The sequence below is a fragment of the Psammomys obesus genome, unplaced genomic scaffold (genome assembly GCF_907164565.1).
Source record: "Psammomys obesus unplaced genomic scaffold, mPsaObe1.curated_primary_1811, whole genome shotgun sequence".
NCBI lineage: Eukaryota > Metazoa > Chordata > Mammalia > Rodentia > Muridae > Psammomys > Psammomys obesus.
This window is the reverse complement of record NW_026592890.1, coordinates 24,721,468-24,745,947: the sequence shown is the minus strand read 5'-3', so window position 1 is coordinate 24,745,947 and position 24,480 is coordinate 24,721,468. Positions and strand designations below refer to the sequence as shown.

At 39.2% G+C, this 24,480-nt stretch overlaps 1 protein-coding gene across 3 annotated transcripts in view; it reads left to right on the top strand.

Moving 5' to 3' along the window:
- Wasf1 (WASP family member 1) overlaps positions 1-24,480 on the top strand; it is a 46,246-nt gene that overhangs the window by 17,109 nt on the left and 4,657 nt on the right. For 2 of the 3 annotated variants that reach the window (XM_055616192.1, XM_055616191.1), the window contains exons 2-6: positions 12,206-12,366; positions 17,158-17,292; positions 21,187-21,340; positions 22,899-23,016; positions 24,150-24,322. In XM_055616192.1, coding sequence (XP_055472167.1) covers positions 12,234-12,366; positions 17,158-17,292; positions 21,187-21,340; positions 22,899-23,016; positions 24,150-24,322 — 713 coding nt within the window. In that variant the 5' untranslated portion in view covers positions 12,206-12,233. The remainder of the gene's footprint in view (positions 1-12,205; positions 12,367-17,157; positions 17,293-21,186; positions 21,341-22,898; positions 23,017-24,149; positions 24,323-24,480) is intronic. The other variant, XM_055616193.1, reaches the window with a different exon arrangement.

The following is a 24,480-nucleotide window of genomic DNA, read 5'->3' as shown; positions in this document are numbered from 1 at the left end:
TGGCCCAATATTAGGCTCTACTGGGTACCATCTGGTATCAGCAGGAATTGATATTTGAAGACCCTTATCAAGTGCCAGAGGAACCGAAGATGTGGAGAGAACCTTGTGATGACACTGCACTTCACTGATAGCTGTCCCTACCTTGGGATCTGGCCGTGTCCTGTGTCTGCCCCAATATCGGTGGTTCTCATCTTCATGCCGCTCTGCCAAGTACTGTGACAAGATTACATGGAGCCTGATCTAACGTCCTCAGTCATCCGTATTCTGTCCCTCTATGTCTGTCTTCGTCTATCCATCTTTGTCTCTCTTTCTGTGTGTTTGTGTGTCTGTCTATCTGCCACCTTGATGGCTCTTCTCCCTTACTCATTAAGACAGGGACTCTCAATCAAACTTAGACCTCACTTGTATGGCTAGCGCTTGCTAAGAATATCCTATGTCCCTGTCTTCTGAAGCTGGGGTTATGAGTAGGTAGCCGTGTTCCATCACCCAGCATTTATGTGTGTTCTGGGATCCAAGCACTAGTTCTCAAGGTGACAAGCACTTGGTTAATCACTGAACCATCTCCCCGGCCTGAAATTGAAATTAGACGAGATAAAACTTCATAATAAAGCGTAGTTGGCCTTGTTTGGGTAGTCAGAATGCTAATGTCCAATGTCAAGTGTTAGCAAGGAGGGCCTCAGAGTTGCTGAGGTGCTGGTAGGGATATAACTGGGTCCAGCACTTTGGGAAACCGGCAATTTTTACTAATGCTGTCATATGCATGAATGTTCAAGCACCGTGGTTTACTGTGTCGTTCCTCATCCTGCGCTAATTCCACAAGCACACTCTAAATCAAACGTTTGTCACCTTACTCTTCTAAAGATTGTTTTTCCTTGGAAACTAAAGTGCACAATCTGTCGTTTCAGAATATTTTTGTTTTTTTCCTTTTCTTACCGCTTCTGTGTTTCTTTCAAATGAGTTTCTGTGCTTTACCTTTCTTAAACTTGATTTAAAATACCTTCATCTCTGTCATTTTACCTCTCCTGAACCATCAGTGCTGTCCCTTGGAGCTCTCTGCAATGCTCTAAGTAGCCCATATGAGTAACAGCCACAGGCCACATGTGGCCACTGAGCGTCTTTAGTGGGATTAGTATGACCCACTAGTGGATTAGTGGGTGGAGTTTAATCTTGGTTCAGCCACCTGTGGATAATAGTTAATATTTTGAATATCACGTGTCTATTTAATATTCTCCTTAACCTCTCATTTGTTTCGATTTCGTTGTCTGACCGCTGTAGACCTTTAGCTAAATGTTAGTTAGTGTTGACTGTTCTTAAAGTTGATCTTTCTATCTCCATTTCTGTTGATGTGTAAGCTACTTTAATTATTTTGCGTGTAATCTGCAGCTATTTGTTGAAAAGAGTCGTCATCTGAGAATTGGGAATCATTATTGGCATCCTCAAAATACCATCGGAAGTGCTGTAGGATACTGTGAGAGGTGGGAGGCTGCTTTGTCAGACATACTAACTGGATTTACAACAGCAGCAGGTTATGAACAGAAGAAACGGGATATACAAAATGTGGAAACCTAAGATCTGATCTCAGCTTTGTTGCATCGTTTTTGAACTGACAAGTTTCTTGTCTTGCTTTTAATGTTTCTCACTGTCTTGAAAGTGATAGGCTTTTCTCAACTATTAACAGTGAGGATTATAGTTGGTAGTGGTTTTCTTTGGAAGTGTCCAAGAAGAGAAAATACATGTAGAAATGCACAGGTTTGAAATGAATAAACACTATTCTTTGTAGTAAAATGCCAAGATGACAAGTTATGCCATGAACTTATAATAGGAAGGAAAATAGTAAAAGGGTTTCTTTATAGGGTTGAATAAAACTAAGAAATAGAAAACCATATTGAAGTGATGATGTATTCCCAGTAATTAGCAAGTCCAGGAATAATAATTAGGAGAAAGTCAATTTGATGTAATGAAGTGAACAGTGCATTGGGATTTGTAAGAGATCACTGTCCCTGTAACACCAGTCATTATTATTTATACACATTAAAGTTAGAAAGGCTATTTATATCTGCATGCTCTAACTGGTACCTTTAGACCCTAACACAGGTGACCTTTTGCTTTCAAGAGATCTGGCAGTAATTCTCCTGTGATTCACCTGATTGTCTGAGTCAGCCAGCAGAACAAGCCTTTGTTTTTATCACTCACAAATGCTCACTCCTTGAATACTTCTTATTTGACCTATTTCTCTAGCCTTCACTACTGTATTCTTGAGAACTTCTACCTCTGTGACCAGCAAATATCCCATCTCTAAATTTTAGCCTTCTGTCTCCTTGCCGTAACTGAAACTTGTCCTCAAGCTCCATTTTATCTCTGCCCTCTTAGGTGAATGCTGAGAGTGCGCTTGATTACATCTCACCTGCGCTGTGTGGGGAAGCCGTTTTTGCCCCTCAGTGCTGTATCCACACATTTCCTCATTTAACAGAAGGCAGAGAGGCTCCCAGTGCTGCCTGCTAACGTGCACGGTGCTAAGACATTAGCAGTGGTGTGTGTTCCTTTCCTGCCGTGCAGCATGGACTGCTCTAAAATCTGTGCCTGTGATAACCGTCTGAGCTGCCATTTCAACTACCTTGAGGTAGATAATGTTCTAGTCATTGTAAAGATAAGAAATTGGAAAGGCACAAAGAAGTTAGCGAGCTGAGAAAATTAGTAAAATGCTGTCATGTGAGAACTACAAATTGTATTTTCCTATGAGACATATTTTGAAAATAAGTATTTCAGAGGTCTTGAGTTTATCACATTTAAGCCAGTAGAAACTGGGCCATGGTGAAAGCTTGTCCCAGTGTTAATTATTAAAAAAAAAAAAAAAAATTAAAAGTCATAAAAATGTCCAACACTGGAGGAAAGTTAAATTACAAAATATCCTACAGACTGTCATGTAGGAATTAAAATGTGTTTTTTCCAGTGTTTGGGAAGCAAATGAGAATATAAATTTGAGGAAAATGGAAGATTATTTGTCAGTTAAAAGAGACGTTTTGGTGTGTGCACTTTGTGTGTGTGTGTGTGTGTGTGTAGGTTGGAGGGCCTCACTGGTGTGTGTGTGTGTGTGTGTGTGTGTGTGTGTGTGTGTGTGTGTGTATGTAGTCAGAGCCTCAGGTGTCAGTCCTCACCTCCCACTTGACCCAGGACCATTCTGTAGCTGTCCAGCAAGCTTCTGGGTGTCTCCTGCCTCCGCCTCCTGTCTCACATGAGGAGTGCTGGGATCACAGAGACAGCAGCAATGTGTGGTGTCTGGAGGTCGGAACTGGGGTCCCCACACCTCCGCAGCCAGTGCTTCTCCCCACTGAGCCACCGCCACAGCCAGACCACTTAAAAGTTGTCAGAGACGTGGCAGCACTAATGTCACCAGTTCAGGAAAGTTACCTGATGGATATTTTGTACAAACTCAATATGGTGAGACCAAAAGTAAAAAGATTCCAGTATTTCTAACGTGGCTATTGTGTGATAGAGCTCCCCCCCCGCCCCCCCCCCCCCCCCCCCCCCCCCCCCCGGGGAAAAGCAGGGCCTGTGATTTTGAGTTTCCTTAATAGAGAGATGGAAGATAAGATAGCTAGTCAATATCTAGAAATACAGATGAAGACAAAGAGGAGATCTGGCCCAAAAATGGCAAACGGGTTGGAGCAGGTGTGAATTTTCATATCTTGGCAGAAGTCATATGCAAGGAGTTTGTGGGCGGGCCTGTTCTGTGCTATCAACGATGTACTTTGGTACTTTTTGAAATTACATGTTCTTCCATTTTTGTTAAGAAAAAAGAAAAATTGTGTTTCTTCCGTTCAGTAAAATTTTACTTATTCTCTGAATAAAGAATTAGAAAACATTTCTGTAAAGTTTGCATTGTATGATTCAACTTACTTTTAAAGAACAAATGGAGTGTGGTCAGAAGAACACAGAGAAGCAGATTGTGTCCCCAGCCCTTCATCTTCAGCAGCCAGCACCCTGCTTAGCACATGGCTTAGCCTGGCCTACAACAGTTCCTACCCAGAGCATCGCTATAGATGCTTAAGAGTTCCTGCTTCATTTACTGTTTTGTTTTAATTTTTATTTCAGAAGGAGTATTGAGAGCACACTGAATCCTTTAGAGGGCTGCATGTCGAATGACTTTAGTATGTTTCTTTATGGTTTTGTTATCATAGCCTTGGTGGCAAGGGGTCTAACTTGAATCTTTCAGTTTACTGATGCTAGTGAGGCAAGCTTTGATATAAATATTTTCACACTGTAAGGCTAGTAGCAAGTGGGTATTGTGTAAATCAGATTTCTTCAGAGAAATGACTGCGCTCAGAAATGGCTGTCGTAACAAAGGGAAGCGTCATTTTGGAGCAGTTGGTACGGGATCCTTATGGCAGGCATTGCTTATGGGAGCGTTTGAGAACCTCGCAGTGAATGATACTCTTTAGACTTTTCTGGATGTGAAGTTTTATAGGTATATTTTGTTTTCATGGTTGTGTAAGAGGTACAAGGTACGTGCATGTGTGTAAGTAATACCCAATGTTAATATCAGGAGTCTGAAAGTGTTTTTCCTCTCCAAAACGTGATAATACAGCACTTTTTTTTTTTTTTAACAGTTAATATAAACTTAAAACCTTTTCTACCCTGGGGCTGATAAGATTGCTCAGGGGGTAAATAAACTTGCTGCCTAGCCTGACAACCTGAGTTCAGTACCAGAATACATGTTGTAGGAGGAGAGAACTAAGTCCCCAAGTTGTCTTCTGGCCGCCCCATTTGTGCCATATGCATAAATAAATACACAAATGGGAAAATAGTCCTGTGTCCTGGCCACAAGCTCGGTAACCAGGGTTGAGAGAAAAAACAAACATCATAGGGTTGTTCCCTGACCTTCACGAATGCATTCTGGCATGCATACCATACCAACACAGTACTAGAAAATACTGTTTAGGCTCTTAAAACTTCCCAGTCCTGTATGTCACTGTACTGTTACCCTTGGAAGAGTCAAAGAAGTCCTATAAACTGCATTTGGAATAGCCTATTTTAAAAAGAAATTTTAAAAATTTATCTCACTGTGACTGTTTAGTTCCACAGACTAGTATGGATAACGCCATTGGCATGGTCACCATACGTTCTGTTTCCTCAGACATGGAAGAGGGAGAGCGGAACAGTCAAGAAGTAAGTGAGTCATTGATAGTGCAGATACTCCTTCAGCCATGCTGTCTTCTGCAGAAAGAAGGCATCACTCAACGTGTGCGTGGGTCGGTTGGGTAGCCGTGCAAGTTGAAGAGCTAGGAATATTGTTTGCCTTGGCTGTGTTGCCCACAGGAGAACTGGGTTATGGGGCATATATGGGGTACGGGAATCTTATACAACAGAGCGGCTATATGGATCTAAGCTTTCTCCTTTGGGTCTGAAATAAGTAAAGTACACATGTCATATAGGAGAATAATAAAACAGGAAAAATGTTAAGAGGAAGAACAAAACCACTAAATATCTCACCTCAGTTGATTTTTTTCACCTTAAAACATGCCACTTTTCCATTGGTTCCTTCTCCAAACATCATTAAATTACTATCCTAAAAGGTTATTTTCCCAGCTGTTCATGAATCTCTTTAGTTTCACAGATTTTATGGATCTGAAAAATGTATTTGATATAATTGCTGTCCTTCAGAAATTATTTGGTTTGGACTGACTGTAGAAGGTTTCTTACACCCAGAATTTGGATCTCCCTCCTAGTCATCATTCCTCTTTTATTCTACCCGTAGGATATACTTTAAGTTGATACCACTCTGTCATCACGTTCTGGTGACTGCCATCTGTATCAAATTCCAACTGGTCTACCTCCACTTCAAAATTTCCTGCTGCCCAAGTCTTTATAGAGAGCATGATCAACCAAGGTCAGACTGGTCAGTCCTGTTTAGTTTGCAGTTCCTTCAAAGAATTTATTAAGTAGCATTGAACATCTTCAGCATGACGTTCAGGGTCACATTTGATTCAACCTTCTAATACTTCCCACACTTCTGGTCCATTCTACCCATGCTGGTCTTTGTTCACTGTCTGCCAAGTGCTTGAAGCCCACAAAGCACTTCCCAGTTCTGGGCCTCTTGTGTATTTGATATACCTGAGTTTAAAAAAAAAAAAACAAACAAAAAAAAAAAACAAAACAAAAAAAAAAACACAGAGACTTCAATTCCCTCAACTTGGCTAACTCTTGATAATCGGCCTGGTCTCATTAAGCATATTTCCTTAAGAAGTTAGAGCCTACCTAGTTAGGCACTAGATCCTAGTCGGAAGAGACTGCCTGCCCTGTCAGCGGATAGAACAGTAATGGAATCATTGGTGTTCAGTAAACTGCGTAGTTGGCTGGCCATGTGTGAGTGCTGTGGCTGCACTCGGCCCAGAAACACTGCTTTTCCGACAGGGCCTACTGTGTGTCCCAGGCTAACCTCAAAGAACCCACTGTGTCACTGGGTAATCCACCTGCCTTACCTTTTTAGTGCAGGGGTTACAGTGTGAGATACCGCAAATGGCTAAAGGTGCTGCTTTTCAGTATAGAGTGTTTCATCTTGTTTTTCAGGTGATTTAATCTGAATTGGTGGTGTAGACATCTCAAATTTCGAAGTAGCATCTCTTAAACTACTGAAAATAACATTACTGTAACAATATGGTTTTATAACAGATTTGTAATGTTTCGGTACTGCTTTATTAATCTAAGAAATACATGTGTTCTTGAAGAATAACACGGAATCACATAATAAACTTGTATCTGTAAGATGGGATTACTGCTGTCTGCACTCTCAACTCTTCCCGAGTTGGTCGAGTTGGTCGGTACTGTCAATGTTACAGTTGCTGGGTAGCTTATTTCATTTGCTTTTACTTTATTTCATTTAACAATTTATTCTTTCCAGTTTCAACACATCAAAATGTAACATCATGTATTGTCACATGAGGTACAAAATACCCTTTTTTTTTTTTTTTTTTTAAGAAAGCATTATTCTTGGGACAAATTCTTTAAGCAAAAGCCAGGGCATCTCAAAGCAATCTGGTACCTGGAGTTATTCAGCATGAATCATAATTCTTTAGATTATGAATTGATTTTTTTATCTTGAATGCAAAATTCTAAAGATCCATGAATAGGAAGTAGTTTACTATAAGCAACAAAGAGGAAACTTGTTATTTTTATATAATCCTGAGATGGTTTGGTACAAGCTTTTTTTTAAATTACATTTTTAAGCTCTTTTTTTTTTTTCTTTCAGTCTTTCGTTTACAATAATGAAAGTTTAGAATATGAACACTAGAGAATTGGGAAGCAAGCTATAAAATCCTGTGCTGGTACTCTTTTAAACAGTATATTTTATAATATACCTTATAATAATTTACTGTTTAGAGGCCTGTGATTTTACATAATTGAATTTGTGATTCAAAGTTATATTTATATATTTTGGGTATATGTAATTCTTACTTCATGAATTCTTTTCTCAAAACTTGTATGTTTCCTTAATCAGTTTAGCCTTTCATAACTGTAAAGCATCTTGTTATTTGTACTATGTTTTAAGAAAGCTATTTTCATGGAGAATTTCTCTAAACACTTCCATGTTCAGATTATTTAAATAGTTTATTGCATGCAATTAAATCAGTTCTAATCTTAAGGAAATAGGACATTTCTAGTGGTTTCTTAGTCGGGGAGATGGCTCAGTAGACAGGTGATGGCTGCATACGTGAGAGGACCTGGGTTCAGATGTGAACACATAAAGCTGGGTGTCATGCTGCCCGCCTGTAACCTCAGTGCTGAGGGTAGAGATGGGCAGAGCGGGGGCTCCTGAGCCAGCATTCTATCTGCAGCAGCGAGTTCCAGGTCAGCGTGCATCTCTATGGCAAAAATCTCATTAATAACAGTAATGGCAAGGGGAAGAGCAATAGAGGAAGATACCCAAAGTTGACCTCTGGCCTGCACATGCACACATAAGCCAGTGCACCGAACACACACATGTACACCACACACACACACACACACACACACACACAAACACAAGTTTTCTCTGTCAAAATTTCTTATTTAAAGTACTGGAACTCTTTAGTTGAATAATTATTTCATAGTAATTTGTCATCACATTATAGATCGTTAGGTGGATAAATGTCCAGTAGTCTTAGGGAAATGGAAAATTGTTTTTTAAACTGAGAAACAATTTGAAATGATCATAGATTATTTGACATGCATCCTAAGACTTATATAAATTGCTTTAGCAAGTTGTATTAGATACTTTTCTCATTGCTCTGACAAGGGATTGGCCAAAGTAACATAGGGAAGTTTTGTTTGTTTTGCTTTGTTTTTTTGGCACGTTTGTTTGGCTGACGGGGAAGGGATGACGGAGCAGTTTTGTGGCTTCAGGGACGTGAGGTGGATATCTTCACTTGGCAGCTAGACTAAGAAGCAAAGAGGACAGGACAAGTCAGACTTTATCCCTGTAGGTCCTGCACTTAATAGACCCACCTCTGCCAACAGGGCCTGTTCTGATGTTCTGCAGCCTCCCAAATATTGTCACCAGCTGGGGATCCTTTAAATACAGGACTATGTGGTGGACATTTTGCATTTAAACTAAAACATGGTTATTGGTTATAATTATCTGATTGACTTTAAGCTGTGAGGTTTTGTGCATTATTTACATGGACTCCTTTAAACATTTTAAATAATTTCTATAGGTTAGTTTTTTTGAGTTCTGAAAAGGAGAGTTTGTATAACTTGTTTTTGTGATTTTTCTATAGTTTCAACATCATTGTGGTATCTGATCTTGGGATATTTTGATACTCGTGTAATGCTTTATGCTTTTATACATAGGTGGCCTCATTAAAAATCAACAGAAAATACACTTAAAAGAACTTAGAAAATTATCGATAATAGTCACCAAAATGGAGCTTTAATTTTGGTTGCTGTCAGATATTTTCTGTGATTGAATGGATTTCAGTAGTTACATTTTCTTTGTTCTCCTAAGGGAACATTCAGTCTACTAGTTTAGTAAACCTGTCATCTTCAGCATTGCTGTAGCCAATTTAAAACCCACGTCAGCATTTAGAAATATACCCACTAAAAACGGGATATATTATTATTATTATTACTATTATTATTATTATTATTAAAAACATTACTTAGATTTTAGCCAAAATTCTTATCTTAAGAATTATTTTAAGAATTGGTCTGGTTAGGTGATACATTGTTAAGTTTGCATCAGTAATATATAATTAAATTGTTAAGAACAGTGGATAAATATATATATATATTTTTTTTTCATATATATGTAAAAAACCTGAGAATTGATTTAGGTTTTTGTATCTCGACAGACTCAATTATTTTTAGAACCGTTTGGATTATATAACAGTTGGGAAGTAGGGGTTGCTATGGTAATGTCTTTGACCTAGGGGAACAGAGTAACAATTTCAGAAATGAGTTGTTTTATGTTATAGCACAATATAATTTGGCTTTCTTGTTAAAAAGTTTCCTTCAGAATCAAGTTAAACATTGATAATTTAAAAAAATTATTTGTAATTGGCTCATTCTGGACAACTTTGTATTGCTTTTAAATAAAATGTCATTTGCAGTATATTAAAAAAAACAATGAAGTAAATTTGATTTCCTGTTTGCTTGGTAATTTATATGTTTTAATGAGTACTTTTAATCTGATAGAAGGTGCTATGTTAAAAGTGGTAAAGGGGTCTTTAAAACTAGGAATCTGACATTTTCGTATAATTTTTAATCACTGAGATTGTGATGCTGAATTAGATAGGTGGTCACTGTATTTAAGACAGGGAAATGAAAAATGAGTATGGTGTGACAGCTGAAGTAAAGGGAAGAGGCAAGGACAGAGGTTCTTCCAGGTACCCTTGTGGTGTGCGTAAAGGCTCTTAGAAGCACAGTGCAAGCCTTCTTTTGTTTTGTTTTTGTGATCACAATAATGCTTGAAACTACTTTGTAAGTCTTTCCAGCAAAGTTGTATGTTTGCTGTACTGTAGCCTCTGAGCTCAAGTCCAGAGATGGCAGAAAAATCAAGTTACTAGCAGTACACGAAACCAGCAAGTGTTGATTTTGCAGTGCAACTGTAGGACATAATTTTTCTCAATATGTCCCTTTTCTATGCAGATGAAGAACCCTCAACTCCTTAAGTCATGATTTGTTGCTTTAGAAAGGTATATGTGTCTGCCTTCCTGGTGACCTAAAGAGTTGTATTGGTTTTGCCCTTGTATGTCATAACTGCTTTTTCTTCCCCTTACATGTTGATCAGCTATGCGTCATCTGATCACCACCTATTTAGATATTAGAAATACAGACTGAATAAGACAAGGTTTTGGTTCTCTCAGAATTTTCACTTAAGTCTAAATATGTAAACAAGTCCAACACAAAAACATATACTTGGTAGAATTCTGTTAAATGTAAACATGGGTCAGAGTTGAGCACACCGAAAGTAAATGGGTACATCTTCCTCAGGTTCAGTGAGGTTTTGGAGGAGGGAGCTAAGGGTAGTCTCAACAGTATTCCCTGTGAGGATAAGAAAAGGAAAGGCATTCTGGGCAGAGCAGCATGTGAAACAGGATCAGAGTGTAAGGAATATAGTGAGGAGAGGGTCTAGGAGGAGGAAAGTTGGGGCCTCAGTCCTGAACACACACACACACCCTTTGGAGACTACAGGAAACACAGGTACACCATTGATCTTAAACTGTAGTAGAAATTAAACTGTTTCATTTTGATGTTTTAATGTTCCTTGGGATTTTTGTGGGTTTTGTTTGTGTGTTTGTTTCCTCCAAAGCAGTATCTGAAGGCAAGTTGTCTCAGCAGGTAAAAGTGCTTTGCTACAAGCCTGGAGACCCGGGTTTGATCCCTGTAGCCCTTGCCTGGGGGAGAGAATGGACTCTGAGCAGTTGCTCTCTGCTGTCCACAAGTGCACATCTGTGCCCAGACACATCAGAACACACCGTTAAACAACCAAACCCACTGAAAACTCTTGCTGTTTACAACGTAGGGACATTTTTTTTAAAGTTAAAAAAAAAAATTACTGGATGTAAGTATAACTTAAAACGTTAGGAGCAATAAGGATTTGTGCCCCGTTTCTTACTGAAGATGTTGCCGAGAGCATCTTGAACAGCGTCTGCCTTGTGCAGCTTTCAATGGCGCAGTGAGCAGCGTGAGCCTCCCTCCTGCGCCTTGGCAGCCTGGCAGCTCCTTCCTGCTGCATTTGAATCAGCCTCCGACGCGTTCTCCTTTCCCTCTGGGTGCAGCGCCGCAGTGCCGAGGCTTCCTTGAATGTGAAGTTACTCTTCCAGCGTCTGCGTCTGCAGAGCGTGCTCCCCGTGGTCACAGCGTGCTCCTCACGCTCCTCCGTTGTGACCATCCGTTGACCTTCACCGAGTTCTTCCAGTCGCACAGGCAACTGCAGTGGCAGTAGTTGTTCTCTTAGATGATATTTGAATTTCACTGTCAGCAGGATCTTCTTCTCCTTTTTGCTGCTCTTTCGTCTTTGTCAGCTCCCCCTTTCAGCTACCTGTTTTCTAAAATTCTGCGTGGGTCTAGGATGGCCTGCAAGATGGCATCCCAGCTAAAAGCTTAACTGGTGACGGTCGCCGTGCTGGTCGTGGTGCACATTTCATAGTGACAGTGATCTGTGACCCAGGCTGCTAGGAGTGACACTTGAGTTTACACATTCATAATTAATATTCTGCGGTCAGTGAGACTTGAAGCACGGTGTTGGGAGGCTTGTGGTGTTTGCCCAACCCTTGCTTGCTGAATTTATGTACATGGGAATCACCCAAATGAGGGTGACTGAAATTTAAAGAAGCAGAACATTTGGTAATTAAAAATTTGATGGATTTCGGGTGTTGCACTGTTGAGCACACAGCTGGTATACGTAGAAATATAAATCTGATAACTGCTTCCCCAGCCTTTTTAGACTTCCTTAGCGGGGATCTCCTAACAGCAGTTACACAGTACCAATCTCTACAGGTGGTAAATAACAACAGTGTGAATTTCCCAGGGGCCAATGCTACAGAAAATGAGTGTAAAAGAATGGTATGGTTGTAATGATTTCAAAGAAATAGTTAACAAGTGAGTTTGGGCCAAGCGGCTCTGTTTTGTTGTGTTCGTACAGAACATAACTTTATTCTCCAGGGTGCCATTCTCTGTTGGTTGCAGTTGAGTAACACGAACGTCTCTCTCTTTCTGCTCCTCACAGGTGAGCTGGGATAGCGGCTGATCTCAAGATGCCACTGGTGAAAAGAAACATCGACCCTAGGCACTTGTGCCATACAGCACTGCCCAGGGGCATTAAGAATGAACTGGAATGTGTGACCAACATCTCCCTGGCAAATATAATTAGACAACTGAGTAGCCTAAGTAAGCACTTGAATCAGTTTGAATATTGCAAACCGGAATTTGCTTTAGAGGTGGCAGTGTTAAGAAAATGCCCTTGTTATTAGTTGAGGAGGTATTATAGTGTTATCATGAAATTTAGTCACTTTAAGTAAAATCAGTGAGTTACAGCAGGAATTTCTTCTTCCTATTAAGGAAATAACAGAATCTCTCAACAGTGATTAGAATTGTTGGCGCTAATGTGAAAATGTTTTTGACGATTCAACTATTTGTATTTGGGGGACTGTGGGATCTGCATTTTCGTATTAACAAAAGGTGTAGAGAGCAAGGTAAGGCCAGCACTAGTGATAGGATTGGCTAGTAATGTTAAGTTCTGTATAATGTCAGATATGGGATCAAGAGTCTGAAATACACCATGATGTGAAAACAGCAAGAAAACTCAGCTTTTGGCAGGCAGAATTGGCTGTAGAAAAAGCACAGGGGTCCTAGAGAGATGGCTTACTGAGTCAGAGTGTTTGCTGTGCCACCATGGTACATGAGTTCAAATCCTCAGCACCCACATAAAAAGCCAGGCATGTCTACATGTGCCTCTGTCTCCAGTACTGGGGAACAAAGATAGGCAGATGCCAACTGCTTACTGGCCAGGCACCTTAGCTGAAACAGCGAGGTTCCCTTTCAGTGAGAGAGCCTGTCTCACGTGCAGAACACATATACGCACACGTGTGCATGCACACTCACACACAGGCATATGCATGCTCATACACATGCTCATACACATGGTCCACAGTGCTGGGCACAGAGGAGAAGGGAGCATGGTATAGCACATCCCTAAGAGATTGCAGGAATTACACAGATTATTCCCTGTTATTAATGTTTTATTTAAAAAAGAAACCCAGTGTGTCTTTTAATGGAAAGGGTGAGCTTTTTACTCAGATGTCTATGTTTTTACTCAGATGTCTATATTTCATTTTAAATACGAATTAGGTGTTCTTGACCAGATATATTCCCTGAGCGGTACTAGGGAATCATCGTCAAAAAGGGTTTGGCTCCTTTTCCTCTTCTGCCAACTCATCTCTACTCCTGTTACTCGTTAGGATCAACTCTAGGTCTCCCCCCCCCCATACCAGAATTTACAGATAATCAAGTCCTTTAGATAATAAGGTGGCGAATTTTCACATTTGCCCATTAACCATCCAAGATTACTCATAACACTTAGTAAACTCCATGTAAGTAATTATTAGCTGTACCGCTTACGGGAAAAAATTCAGAATGTGTTCAGTACAGAAGCCGTTTGTTTCAACTCTCCCTTACAGGATTGAGTGAATTACATTAAACCCACAAATACAGAACTCACTGATACAAAACTACAAGGGCTATCCCCACACTTGGCCCAAGAAATTGTTAATGTAATTCTTTTCAGTGAAAAGGCTGGGGCCTTTCCTAGCTCGGGCAGCATGGGAGGGTACACAGATGACCCTCACTTTTGACGTCTCTGTGAATGTCATAAGTTCTGGTGCCTCACACACACTAGGTGCCCTTGCTCAGCAGCCCTGACTGGCTTATTGGTCGCTAACTCTCAGGGTCACACAGTTATCCAAGATTGTCTGCCTTTGCCTGCTGGCACCGCCGGCATTGTCAGAGAGCCCAGGGAAAGATCAAGATGCACGCCTCCACACGTGAGTCCTGCTGAGTTGGAGAACCTCATGCTTGAGTCTTCTTTGTGAGACAGTAAATCCTTGTGCTGCCCGTGAAATAGCTGTGAGGATAAATAAAAGGGGGTGCATGTGAAATCAGTTTAATTGTTCTCTTTATTCCTGTTGGTGTTTTTTTTGTTTTGTTTTTTTTTTTTTTAATTGAAACCACTTGGTTTCACACAGGAAACCAATCCTAAGTTTTTCACACTAGTCAAAACAAGAGTCTTAGAATTAGCCATATTATTTAAAGATATTTTGCTGACTTTCTGTGGCCTAACCTAGTTGATTTAATGTCATAAAACTTCATATACAAATCTATTTTATGCCTATGTTAGTATAGAAGTGATATTAGTAACTTTGGGGAAACATTCTTAAATTTAAAATAAATTTTGACTCTAGTAACATACACTTTAGGCCTGTATTGCCCCGTACAAAATGTAGGATTAATGTAGGAGTAATATGATTAGGTGGGTCAGTTTGAGATAGAGAGTGAAGACTCTTTGTGGGAGACTGCAAAGCAGCAACGTCTCTCAGTCCATGGTTGCTGTAGCGCCTAGTAACAGAAGCCCCACAAAATAAATTAAGATTAGGCTTCACTTTTGCATTCAGGCCACTTAGATAATTTCTAACCCATCCATAGAGACAGTAAATCAGAGAAAATTCCATGGATTCAGGGTGTAACAATAGTTTATTACCCTGAAATTAACCTTTCATGTTTCCCTACCTGTCATAATTAAAAACCTAGAATTAGGTTAAACTTCAAAGTCCCCTTGGCTTTTTAAATAATCCTACACTCTAAAGAAAGGAGCCAGACACACACAGGATGACCAGTTAACCCCTCTTAGAACCTGTTTGCTTTTACTTTAATGGTTTTGGAACACTTGATGGTTTGGTTTCTTTTTTTTTGTTTGTTTGTTTTTGGTTTTGTCTTGTTTTGTTTGTTTCCATATTTCATTTTTTTAATTTTTATTTTTTTTCACAATTTATTCATTATATACCCCGATTGAAGCCTCCTCCCTCTACTCTCCCCAGTCCCACCCTCCCACTTCCCCCCATCCCCTTCCCTTAGTCCACTGAAAGGGGTAGTTCTCCGTCATTGCCATCTGCCCATAGCTTGTTAAGTCTCATCAGGACTGCCTGGATCCTCTTCCTCCACAGCCTGGCAAGGCCGCATCACTAGGGGTGAGTGATCAAAGAGCAGTCAAATGAGTTCATGATAGAGGCAGCCCTACTCCCCTCACATGGAGACTGAGCTGAGACTGAGCTGCCAATCTCCTCCATCTGAGCAGGGGATCTAGCTCATCTTTATGTATGGTCCTCAGTTGCAGTCTCTGCAGGACCCCCTGGGCTCAGATCCTTTAGCTTTGTTGATCTCCTTGTGGTGCTCCTGCCCCCTCCATGTCCCTTTATTCCCCACCCCTCTCTTCTTCCATAAGACTCCCTGCACTCTTCCCAAAGTTTGGCCATGAATCTCAGCATCTGCTTCTATCCCCTGTTGGGTACAGCCTTTCAGAGTTAGCCATATAATATAGGATAGCCATCTACAGACCTAAAGAAGCTAAACACTAAGGAGGACCCTAGGGAAGATGCTTAAATCTTATTCAGAATGGCAAACAGGATAGACACCAGAAGTGGTGGGAGAGGAAACAGGATGGTTTGGTTTCCTAAACATTGATGTTTTGAAGGATTGAATAGAAGAGGCATCACTGAGTTTGATTAAAATCAGTAGCTTACAGGATAGCTGAAAATGTAATCTGAAAACTGGAAAGAGACCATTTAATATTCCAAGGCACTTTTTTTTTTTTATGGCTTAAGACAGTTAATTGACTTTAATAATTAATTCCTGGTCATAAGTCCTCAAGAAAAGTTTAAGTTATAGTTTGTTTTATTTTCCACTTAAGAGTATATTTTACAGTAGTTTTTATCTAAAACAGTTAAAATAATAAGGGATACACTTAGTAATTTTAAGCTACTTAGAAAACTTGGCTATCTAAAATGATTCTAAAAGTCAGGTATTGTTGTTCACACTTGAAATCCCAGCATTGCTATGTGAAGTATGGGTTGACTTAGGCCTTTAAAGAATGAAATGTTTTGAAAGGAAGAAGAATAGAGGCAAAAACAAACAAACGAACGAAAAAAAAAAACCATGTGTTGATTAGGAGAGTTGAAATGACTTGACGTTGGAGCCTGGTGAAGCCTGACTGGAGAACAGAATATGAGAGGAGAGGATTTGTGCTTCGTTTCATAGAGAATGACATTGTAGAGTCTTAACGTAAGCATAGTTGAACTTGAGCTATGAGCATATGAGCTTCACATTGTAACTTCATTGTTAACCTCTCTCTGGAGGGGAGGGGAGACAGATAGGAAATATAAAGAATATAAAGAGAATGGATGGGATGCTCTCCACTAAGAGTTAAACTTCTGGGGGAGAGTGCCACGGACACTATAGAACAGTTGAAAAGCTAGGGACCCTCTCTCCAGAAAAATACAAATGTGTCTCTCTTAGTTAGGTTTTCTGTGACCGTGACAAAACACCGTGGTCATAATCGACTGGGGGGAGAAATAGTTTATTTCAACTTGCAACTCTGGTGTCACACTCCATTCATCACTGAGGGAATTCAGGGTAGGAACTCAAGGCAGGAGTTGATGCAGAGGCCTTGGAGGAAGTGCTCCACATTGCTTGCTGAGTCTGCTTTCTTACAGCATCCAGAACCACCACGCTTGCGCACACTATTAAAAGTTCCTTGTTTTAAACTGATCTCTTTTACGGATGATCTCTTTTATTCTGCTGTCTGGCTTGAAACTTAGCTCTAGCAGAATCTGTATAAATGCTGGTCCCGGGGTGAAAGCATATGCTATTTGTGTGGATCTTGACATCCTAATCTTCCCCATCCCTTATCTAGAAGTTAATGTAAAGCATATGAAGTCTTTCCATCAGTCTTCCTGGACCCCGCCTGCCCGCTCCTGCATTGCTGAGTAATGTTGGGATGGGGTTTAAAGTTTAAGCTAGTCCCAAATACGTGCCAAATGCAACAGGATGGCACTTTGAACTATCATAGTGCTTTTGTGAATGGGTGATTACCATTACATTACAGTTACGGTGCATTTCCTTTCTGCTTAGGTAAGTATGCTGAGGACATATTTGGAGAATTATTCAATGAAGCACACAGTTTTTCCTTCAGAGTTAACTCACTACAAGAACGCGTGGACCGCTTGTCTGTCAGCGTTACACAGCTGGATCCTAAAGAAGAAGAGCGTAAGTTTCCTCTCTCTGTTTTTCTTTATATTGTATTGAGGCAGAGGAGATGAGGGTGTGTTTCTGAACAGTATTGTTAATATACAATCTACCCCTGACCTTTTGTGTCCGTGCAGAAATAAATCAGTGTATTATCTCTAAGAGCTGTCAGCTTGGCCTTCTGTTTCTCCATTGAAAAAAAATCCGGATTGTGTATTCTATTCATCTTTTAATTATTTTTTGACATAAAAACATTTTAATTAGACTCTTCATTCAGTTTTCTTTCTCCCTTTTTGTCTGACAAGTTATATGAAAAGCATCTGAAATCTTAAGGTTTGGCTGAAACTCCTTTTATTGTGCCTTTGTGTATGTTTTGCTAAACTATGACCTTGACATTTAATCAGCTGCTACTACTATTTAAATGAACATTCCCAAACAAATTGTTCTATGCTAAGAATAAAAAAAAAAATAAGTTTTTTTTTTTTTTTAGTTTTATTTTTAAACATACTGCTATTTAGTAATGATAAGAATTTTAGTGGTAAAAATACACTTCATGCCTCCAATCTTGCATGCTAATTATTTCTTTGTCTAAAAATGCCTTGAAATGTTGATAATTCACAAATTTCTTTGCTTCTTTACCCATACAAAAAAAAGAATGTAATTTTCCCTTATGTTCCATAGAGCAGTGGTTCTCAGCCTTCCTAATCCTGCCACCTTTTAATACGGTTCCTTGTGTTGTGGTGACCTTGACCACAAAATTATTTTTGTTGCTACTTCATCATAATTAATTCTGCTACTGTTATGAATTATAATTAAATATCTTTGGAGATGGTGTTTGCCAAAGGGGTTGTGACTACAGGTTGAGAACCACAGCTGTAGAGACTTGTTTTGTGTGAATTTTTCATAACATACTCATCAAATGTTTTGCTGAATAACATTTTTAGTATAAATTTTCAAGTTATAGATCTAAATTTAAACAATGAAAACGTTTTTAAAATATTTTAAAAGCGAAGAGTAGAATGTTAGGATGGCTGTCTTGGTGATGGAACAAACTCCTTTAGGCATAATATCAGCGTCTATACCCTAACTTACAGCCTCCAGTACAATTGAGATACAGTTTCAAAAGGTCGTATTTATCTAATTTTTGAAACTTCGGTCAGATTCAGAACATTTTTAGCACACCATGAAGAGGCCCCACTCTACTTTTTTCCTCTCACCCTGCCTGTGTCTTATCACTAATCCGCTGCATCAACGTACTTTCCCGTTCTGGACATGCCACTTAATAAGTGGCCTCTTATCACCAGGGTGTCTTTCACTGCGTTCTTAAGATCCATTTGTATCTATTTATATTTCCTCGATGAGTAATGATATTAAGCGTAAAGCCCTGTGTATATTTTCTTGGAGAAATAACCATTCAGTTCTTTGCTTTATTTTTATTTTTTCCTTCTATACCCCTTCTGTTTGCCCATTTTAAAATTGGATTATCTTTTTATTCTGAAGTTATAAGAGTTTTCTTATGTTCTAGGCCCTGGTCACGTGTATGTTTTTCATGTGTAGGTTTTTTTCCCTTAGAGCTTTCCTTTAAAGTGTATTTATATACGTTAATCACATTTCATGAAATTCTTGAAGTATATCTTTAATTGTTACTGTTGAGAAATACATTATAGTCATACATGCTTTCAAATATAATTTATATCAACATTCTCTTTTTAATATTTAGTTACAAATATTTGCCAGCAATATTATGTAAATTCAGTTTCATATATAATAAAAATTAATATTTAATTAATGCTATTACTTTTTAAATATAGAAGTTACTGATTTTCTTCCTTGACAATTTCATGCATGTATATATTACATTCTGGTTATGCTCATGCTGTTACATGCTAATAAATGGCTTAATGCCATCATTAAATTTCAAAGTAAAAGTACAGATACCACTAAAAAGTAAAAAAGATAACTTTGTATGAGTATTTCAGAATTATATGTAACTTCCTTTATTTTTCTCTGTAGTTTTTTTTTTTTAATATGTGAAACATGCAAAAGAATTCTGAATCTAAAAGCTGAGGAATTGTTTTGTGGAAATTTGTGATTCAATTTGAGTTTTGAAATTTAGTGGGAATTCAAAGAAAATATTGTGAACATATAAATAAAACTACTGAGGATGATAAAAGTATTTGGTATTATCTTTAAGTGGTAGCAACCATGAAACTACCAATGTAATTTAGAAAAATGTGTAAAAATGTTATAAAATGTATACGTTGTATTTAATTCAATTTTGTTTACAAGTACATTGAGCTAACATATTTACTGTGTAATACTATTGAGGTAGTGTAAGTTATTTTCAAGTGGAAAGGACTTTGTCACCCTGGTCTCTTTATCAGTAAGATGTGATAAAGAGGAGTTGAAGATAGAAATGTACTTACTATTTTGCTTTTTTTTTTTTTTTTTTTTCTTTACCAAAATGGCTTTGGGCATTTGGCACCCGGCTCTGTTTTGGTTGCATAGTTTAGAGTTGATAGATAGAGTGAGCGGGTGGCAGCAATCAGTCCCTGTTCATTGCCCAAAACACCAGCCACTTCCAGTAGCCTGAAAACCTTATATGTATTGTGGCAAGAATTAGCCTCAAAAACAGATCTGAGTTTTCTGTTCTGGAGGGCTGCTTTTTCAACCTGTTGTGTATTTTTTAGTTTTGGCTTTTTGTATTTAATTACAGAATAACAGTTTCTGTTTCGCTGAAAGGTTAAATGAAAATCAGTGAAAGTATCCATCACATATAGTATTTATTCATTAAATAGCTCCCTAACCACCCTCTGGTGATAGTGAAGGAAAGCTTTTTTCTTTTCTTTTCCTATCTCTAAATTATAGGCTAATGTTCGTAAACATGTCACAAGTTGGGTGTATGGAGTTGTTGAAAATGCAGTTGCCCTGTGAAAACTGTAGAGCGGTCCATTGCTCCCCTGTGCTGTACAGATCCAGATGTTCATGAGTTGTACTTATAAGAAACTATATGGTATTTTAGGGAAAATGGTTGAAAACTGAGTGGTTACTGACATTGCTATTACATATAGCATTTGTATACTACTTATGGTCCAAATATGCAAGAGATTTTTCTTCTTTCTTTTGACCTTGGTTTTGTTTTGAGATAGAGCCTCACTCTGTAAACTAGGCTGTTTTGGAACTTGTGATAAATCTCCTGCCTTCACCTCCCAAGTTCTGGGAGCCATCGCACCAGCTTTCCCCAGTTTTTTCATGCGAAGAAACCATTGTAAATGTCTAGCTTATAGTATTTTGATGTATACCTTATTTTAATATGCTGGACAGTACAGAAGTAATTACTGGGGATAGTAATGTACATGAAAGTCTCAGTCTTCAAAACGGTTTTGTTAGATTGAAATCATTATATACAAATAAATGAGTAAAGTCAAAACTAATATAGATCACCGGTATGTAATATTTATAGTAGACATAGCAGGATGTTGAGACTACGCTTAACCTACAATACTACTATCAATTAATCCCTTGAGCTACTTCTGACGATAGCCACTGAGGAATAAACCTAGAAGGGGAAAGATGACAGGAAAGCAAGAGATGTTAAGTTGGGTGGGGTGGGTAAAAATAGCCAGTAAAGAAAAAGAAATATTGGAAATGTGTCATTAGGACCTTCTGAGCTTTTGAAAATGAAAGTTATGATAAACTCTTCTAGAAGATCAGACCGAAAGATAAATGATAAAGATAAGGATAAAGACAATGATAGGATGTTTAGAATGACTCCTGATTTAAGGCACACAGTCTTTCTGGGATACCAGCGTTGAAACAGACATGCAGTATGTTTCAACAAACATGTTAAAACAAACATCTCATTCAGCTGAGTTGTCTTAGGAAAATAAAATGGGTTTGTGATTTTTGTTTTAGTGTCTTTACAAGATATAACAATGAGAAAAGCTTTCCGAAGTTCTACAGTTCAAGACCAGCAACTTTTCGACCGCAAGACTTTGCCCATCCCCTTGCAGGAGACGTATGACGTCTGTGAACAGCCTCCGCCCCTCAATATCCTCACTCCTTACAGGTCAGTTGGACAGTAAGCTGAAAACCTGTATCTCATACTGCAGACTTAAATGCTTGGTTCACACACACTTAATTTCATTTGACTCCAGCGAGCAGAGAACGGCCTCCCTTCCTGCTAAGTTCAGTAAACCGTTTTTATTCACTAGATGAGCTTCGCAGGCTCTGACAGATGATGCTTATGAATAGCAAAGCTATTACCAAGGCACTGTGTCAAGGAAGTTGTCATTATCTTTCTAATTTAATTTTTAATCATAGGAAAGTAAGGCTCAAAATTCCACAATACCAATCATTTTTGCATTCTCTATGTTCTTGATATATATATATATATATATCCCTTTATTCATAATGAATATGTAGGGTTTTTTTTTAAATACTTTCCACCACTTACTCCAGTGGAGTCTGAAATGAATGTTTTTTGGGATTTTTTGTCACAGCAGTTGTTAAATATGTGTTGTTAAGATTTACAACATATCCTGAAAAAGCTGATATACAAATTGTTATTTGAAGCCGTAGTTCAGCATGCCTGTAAGTACATGCTAACTAATATTGAACTGAAAATTAAAAAGTGCTTCTTGGATTTAGTAAGATGGTAAGTTTATTAGAACACTGGTGGAAACGTGAAATGTTCTCAGTTCTAAGCAATGCTCCTGCTTTCCAGACTTTGGTTTTTGGCAGAAGTATTTCTAATTATTGGGTTTCCCCAAAGGAAATTTAGTATTCAGCAAAAGTGAGGTAAAAGTGAACACTGGTACTTTAAACTATTGGTCACCATGCCTGGTACTTGGTTGGAGTATGAGTCTCTGGGAAGACCCCTGTGTTCAGATTTTCTGGTTCCAGGCATGGAGACAACCTAGAACCCCTGCACAGATGTAGCCCATGGCAGTTTAGTGTCCAAGTGGCTTACATAGTAATGGGAAGAGGGACTGCCTCTGACATAATGTGATTGGCCTGCTCTTTGATCACCTCCCCCTGAGGGGGGAGCAGCCCTACCAGGCCACAGAAGATGACAATGCAGCCACTTCTGATGAGATCTGATAGACTAAGATCAGAAGGAAGGAGAGGAGGACCTCCCCTATCAGTGGACTTGGGGAGGGACATGTGTGAAGAAGGGGGAGGGAGGGTAGGACCGGGAGGGGAGGTGGAAGGGGCTGATGGGGGGGATACAAAGTGAATAAAGTGTAATTAATAAAATTAAATTTAATTTAAAAAAAACTATTGGTCAACTCTGAAAAGTGTCTGCTTTTCCATTTCCCACAGTTTCCTTTCTCATTTATTTTTAAAATTTTATTACTGAAAATCTCTTATTTTGGCAATATTTATTCATTTTGATACACAGTTGTCTTATGTTATCCAGAGGGGCCTCGAACTTGCGCCCTTTTGCCTCACCTTGAGTGCCAAGATCTCTGGTGTGCACCAGGCCTGGCAAGGCAACACTGCAGCGCTGGCTGTGTGGCCCAGCGCCAAACGGTGTGATGTGTGAGGGGAGCACACAGCAGTGGCAGGAGTTGGTCTGCGTGTCCCTCTGTCTCGCCTAATATGCTGGGTGTGCTGTGTTCCAGGGACGATGGGAAGGAAGGGCTGAAGTTCTACACCAATCCTTCATACTTCTTTGACCTGTGGAAAGAAAAGATGTTGCAAGATACAGAGGATAAGAGGAAGGAGAAGAGAAAGCAGAAGGTATTCCAACAGATTCAGAACCCTGAAGTTATTTCTTATGTGTTCATGTGTTGTCGCACATGGGAAGCTTGGTTAATCCATACTTTTAGCCTTGTTTTGTTGGGCCCGTGCCCTTCTAATGACACAGATCACAAGAAAATATCGTGTAGACGTGATTCAAGTTGGTAAATTAAGCCAGTGGGTGTTTTGCAACACCGCAGGCCCTAGCTGTTTGGACGGGGATTCTCACTAAACCCCTGTTCCTAGTCTGCCGAGCTGCCGTTCTCGGCTCCCTGGTAAAATTTTCCCGAATCTGCCTTGTTTCCTACTGATGATTTGAAAGCACATAGAAGGAAGAAACAAGGTATGTCTTGGCACAGAAGAGACACAGTCTGTCTTCATCATGCCTCTGGTTTTCTTGGCTTTACTGGGTCTCCATAATGGCCTCTTGTTATATCCTTACATGCTAGACAGTACCCTTGTGTTCTAGCTGGAGTCTGCAGACGGGTGACTTGGCAAGCCAGAGTGCTCCTGAGTGCAGGTTTTGTTCGCCAAGCATGAGGAGTTTAACATTTTGTTTGAAGTAGAGTTCCTTAGGTGGCCATACCTATCTCACTCATAGTGTGTCCCCAATCTCACCTGACAGGCTTCTTTCATACCTGTCACCTGCTTTGACCCTGTGGACATTTGGTATATGTTGTACCTTCTCCAGGCCTTCCCATGCTGTCTCCCCCGATTTTAATCTTCAGCCATTTCCCATACAGATAATTTAGTGACTTAGTTATATTTGACTGGCATTAGGCAGGTCCATCCATGGAAAATCTTTGAGACTTATTAAATGCAGGTATAGGAGTAAGGGCAAGTGACATTTTTCCATCCAAAGTAATTTCTGCCTCAAGTCTAGGCACTATTTTGTAGCTAATCTCTCAGTTTGAAATTGAGTTACAAAACCATGATGAGAATTGGGGATTACAGTGAACTTTAGTCTGTTTTAACTCTGCATGTACACATAAAAGTGGTCCTATGTTTTTGCTATATTATGATGACATTGCCATTTTCAGTATTGACCTTAGGATTTTATTTTGATTGTTCTAACCCCTTTTTAAGTATTTAGCATTTCACCGCTTGGCTTTGTTTCATTACATTTGTTATAGCAGAAAAATCTAGATCGTCCTCATGAACCAGAAAAAGTGCCAAGAGCACCTCATGACAGGCGAAGAGAATGGCAGAAGCTGGCCCAAGGTCCGGAGCTGGCTGAGGACGACGCTGATCTTCTGCATAAGCATATTGAAGTTGCGAATGGCCCCGCCTCTCATTTTGAAACAAGGTTTCTTTTATGTTTCTTTTAGATGAATGGTAGACATTGGGTTGATTTATAATACCTCTCTGTATTTCTGAGTATTGGCTCCTGATCTCTTGAGTTGGAAGGCTCTGTTATAATAGAAATCATTTCAACCCTGACCTGACCTGCTGAAATCCAGCCTC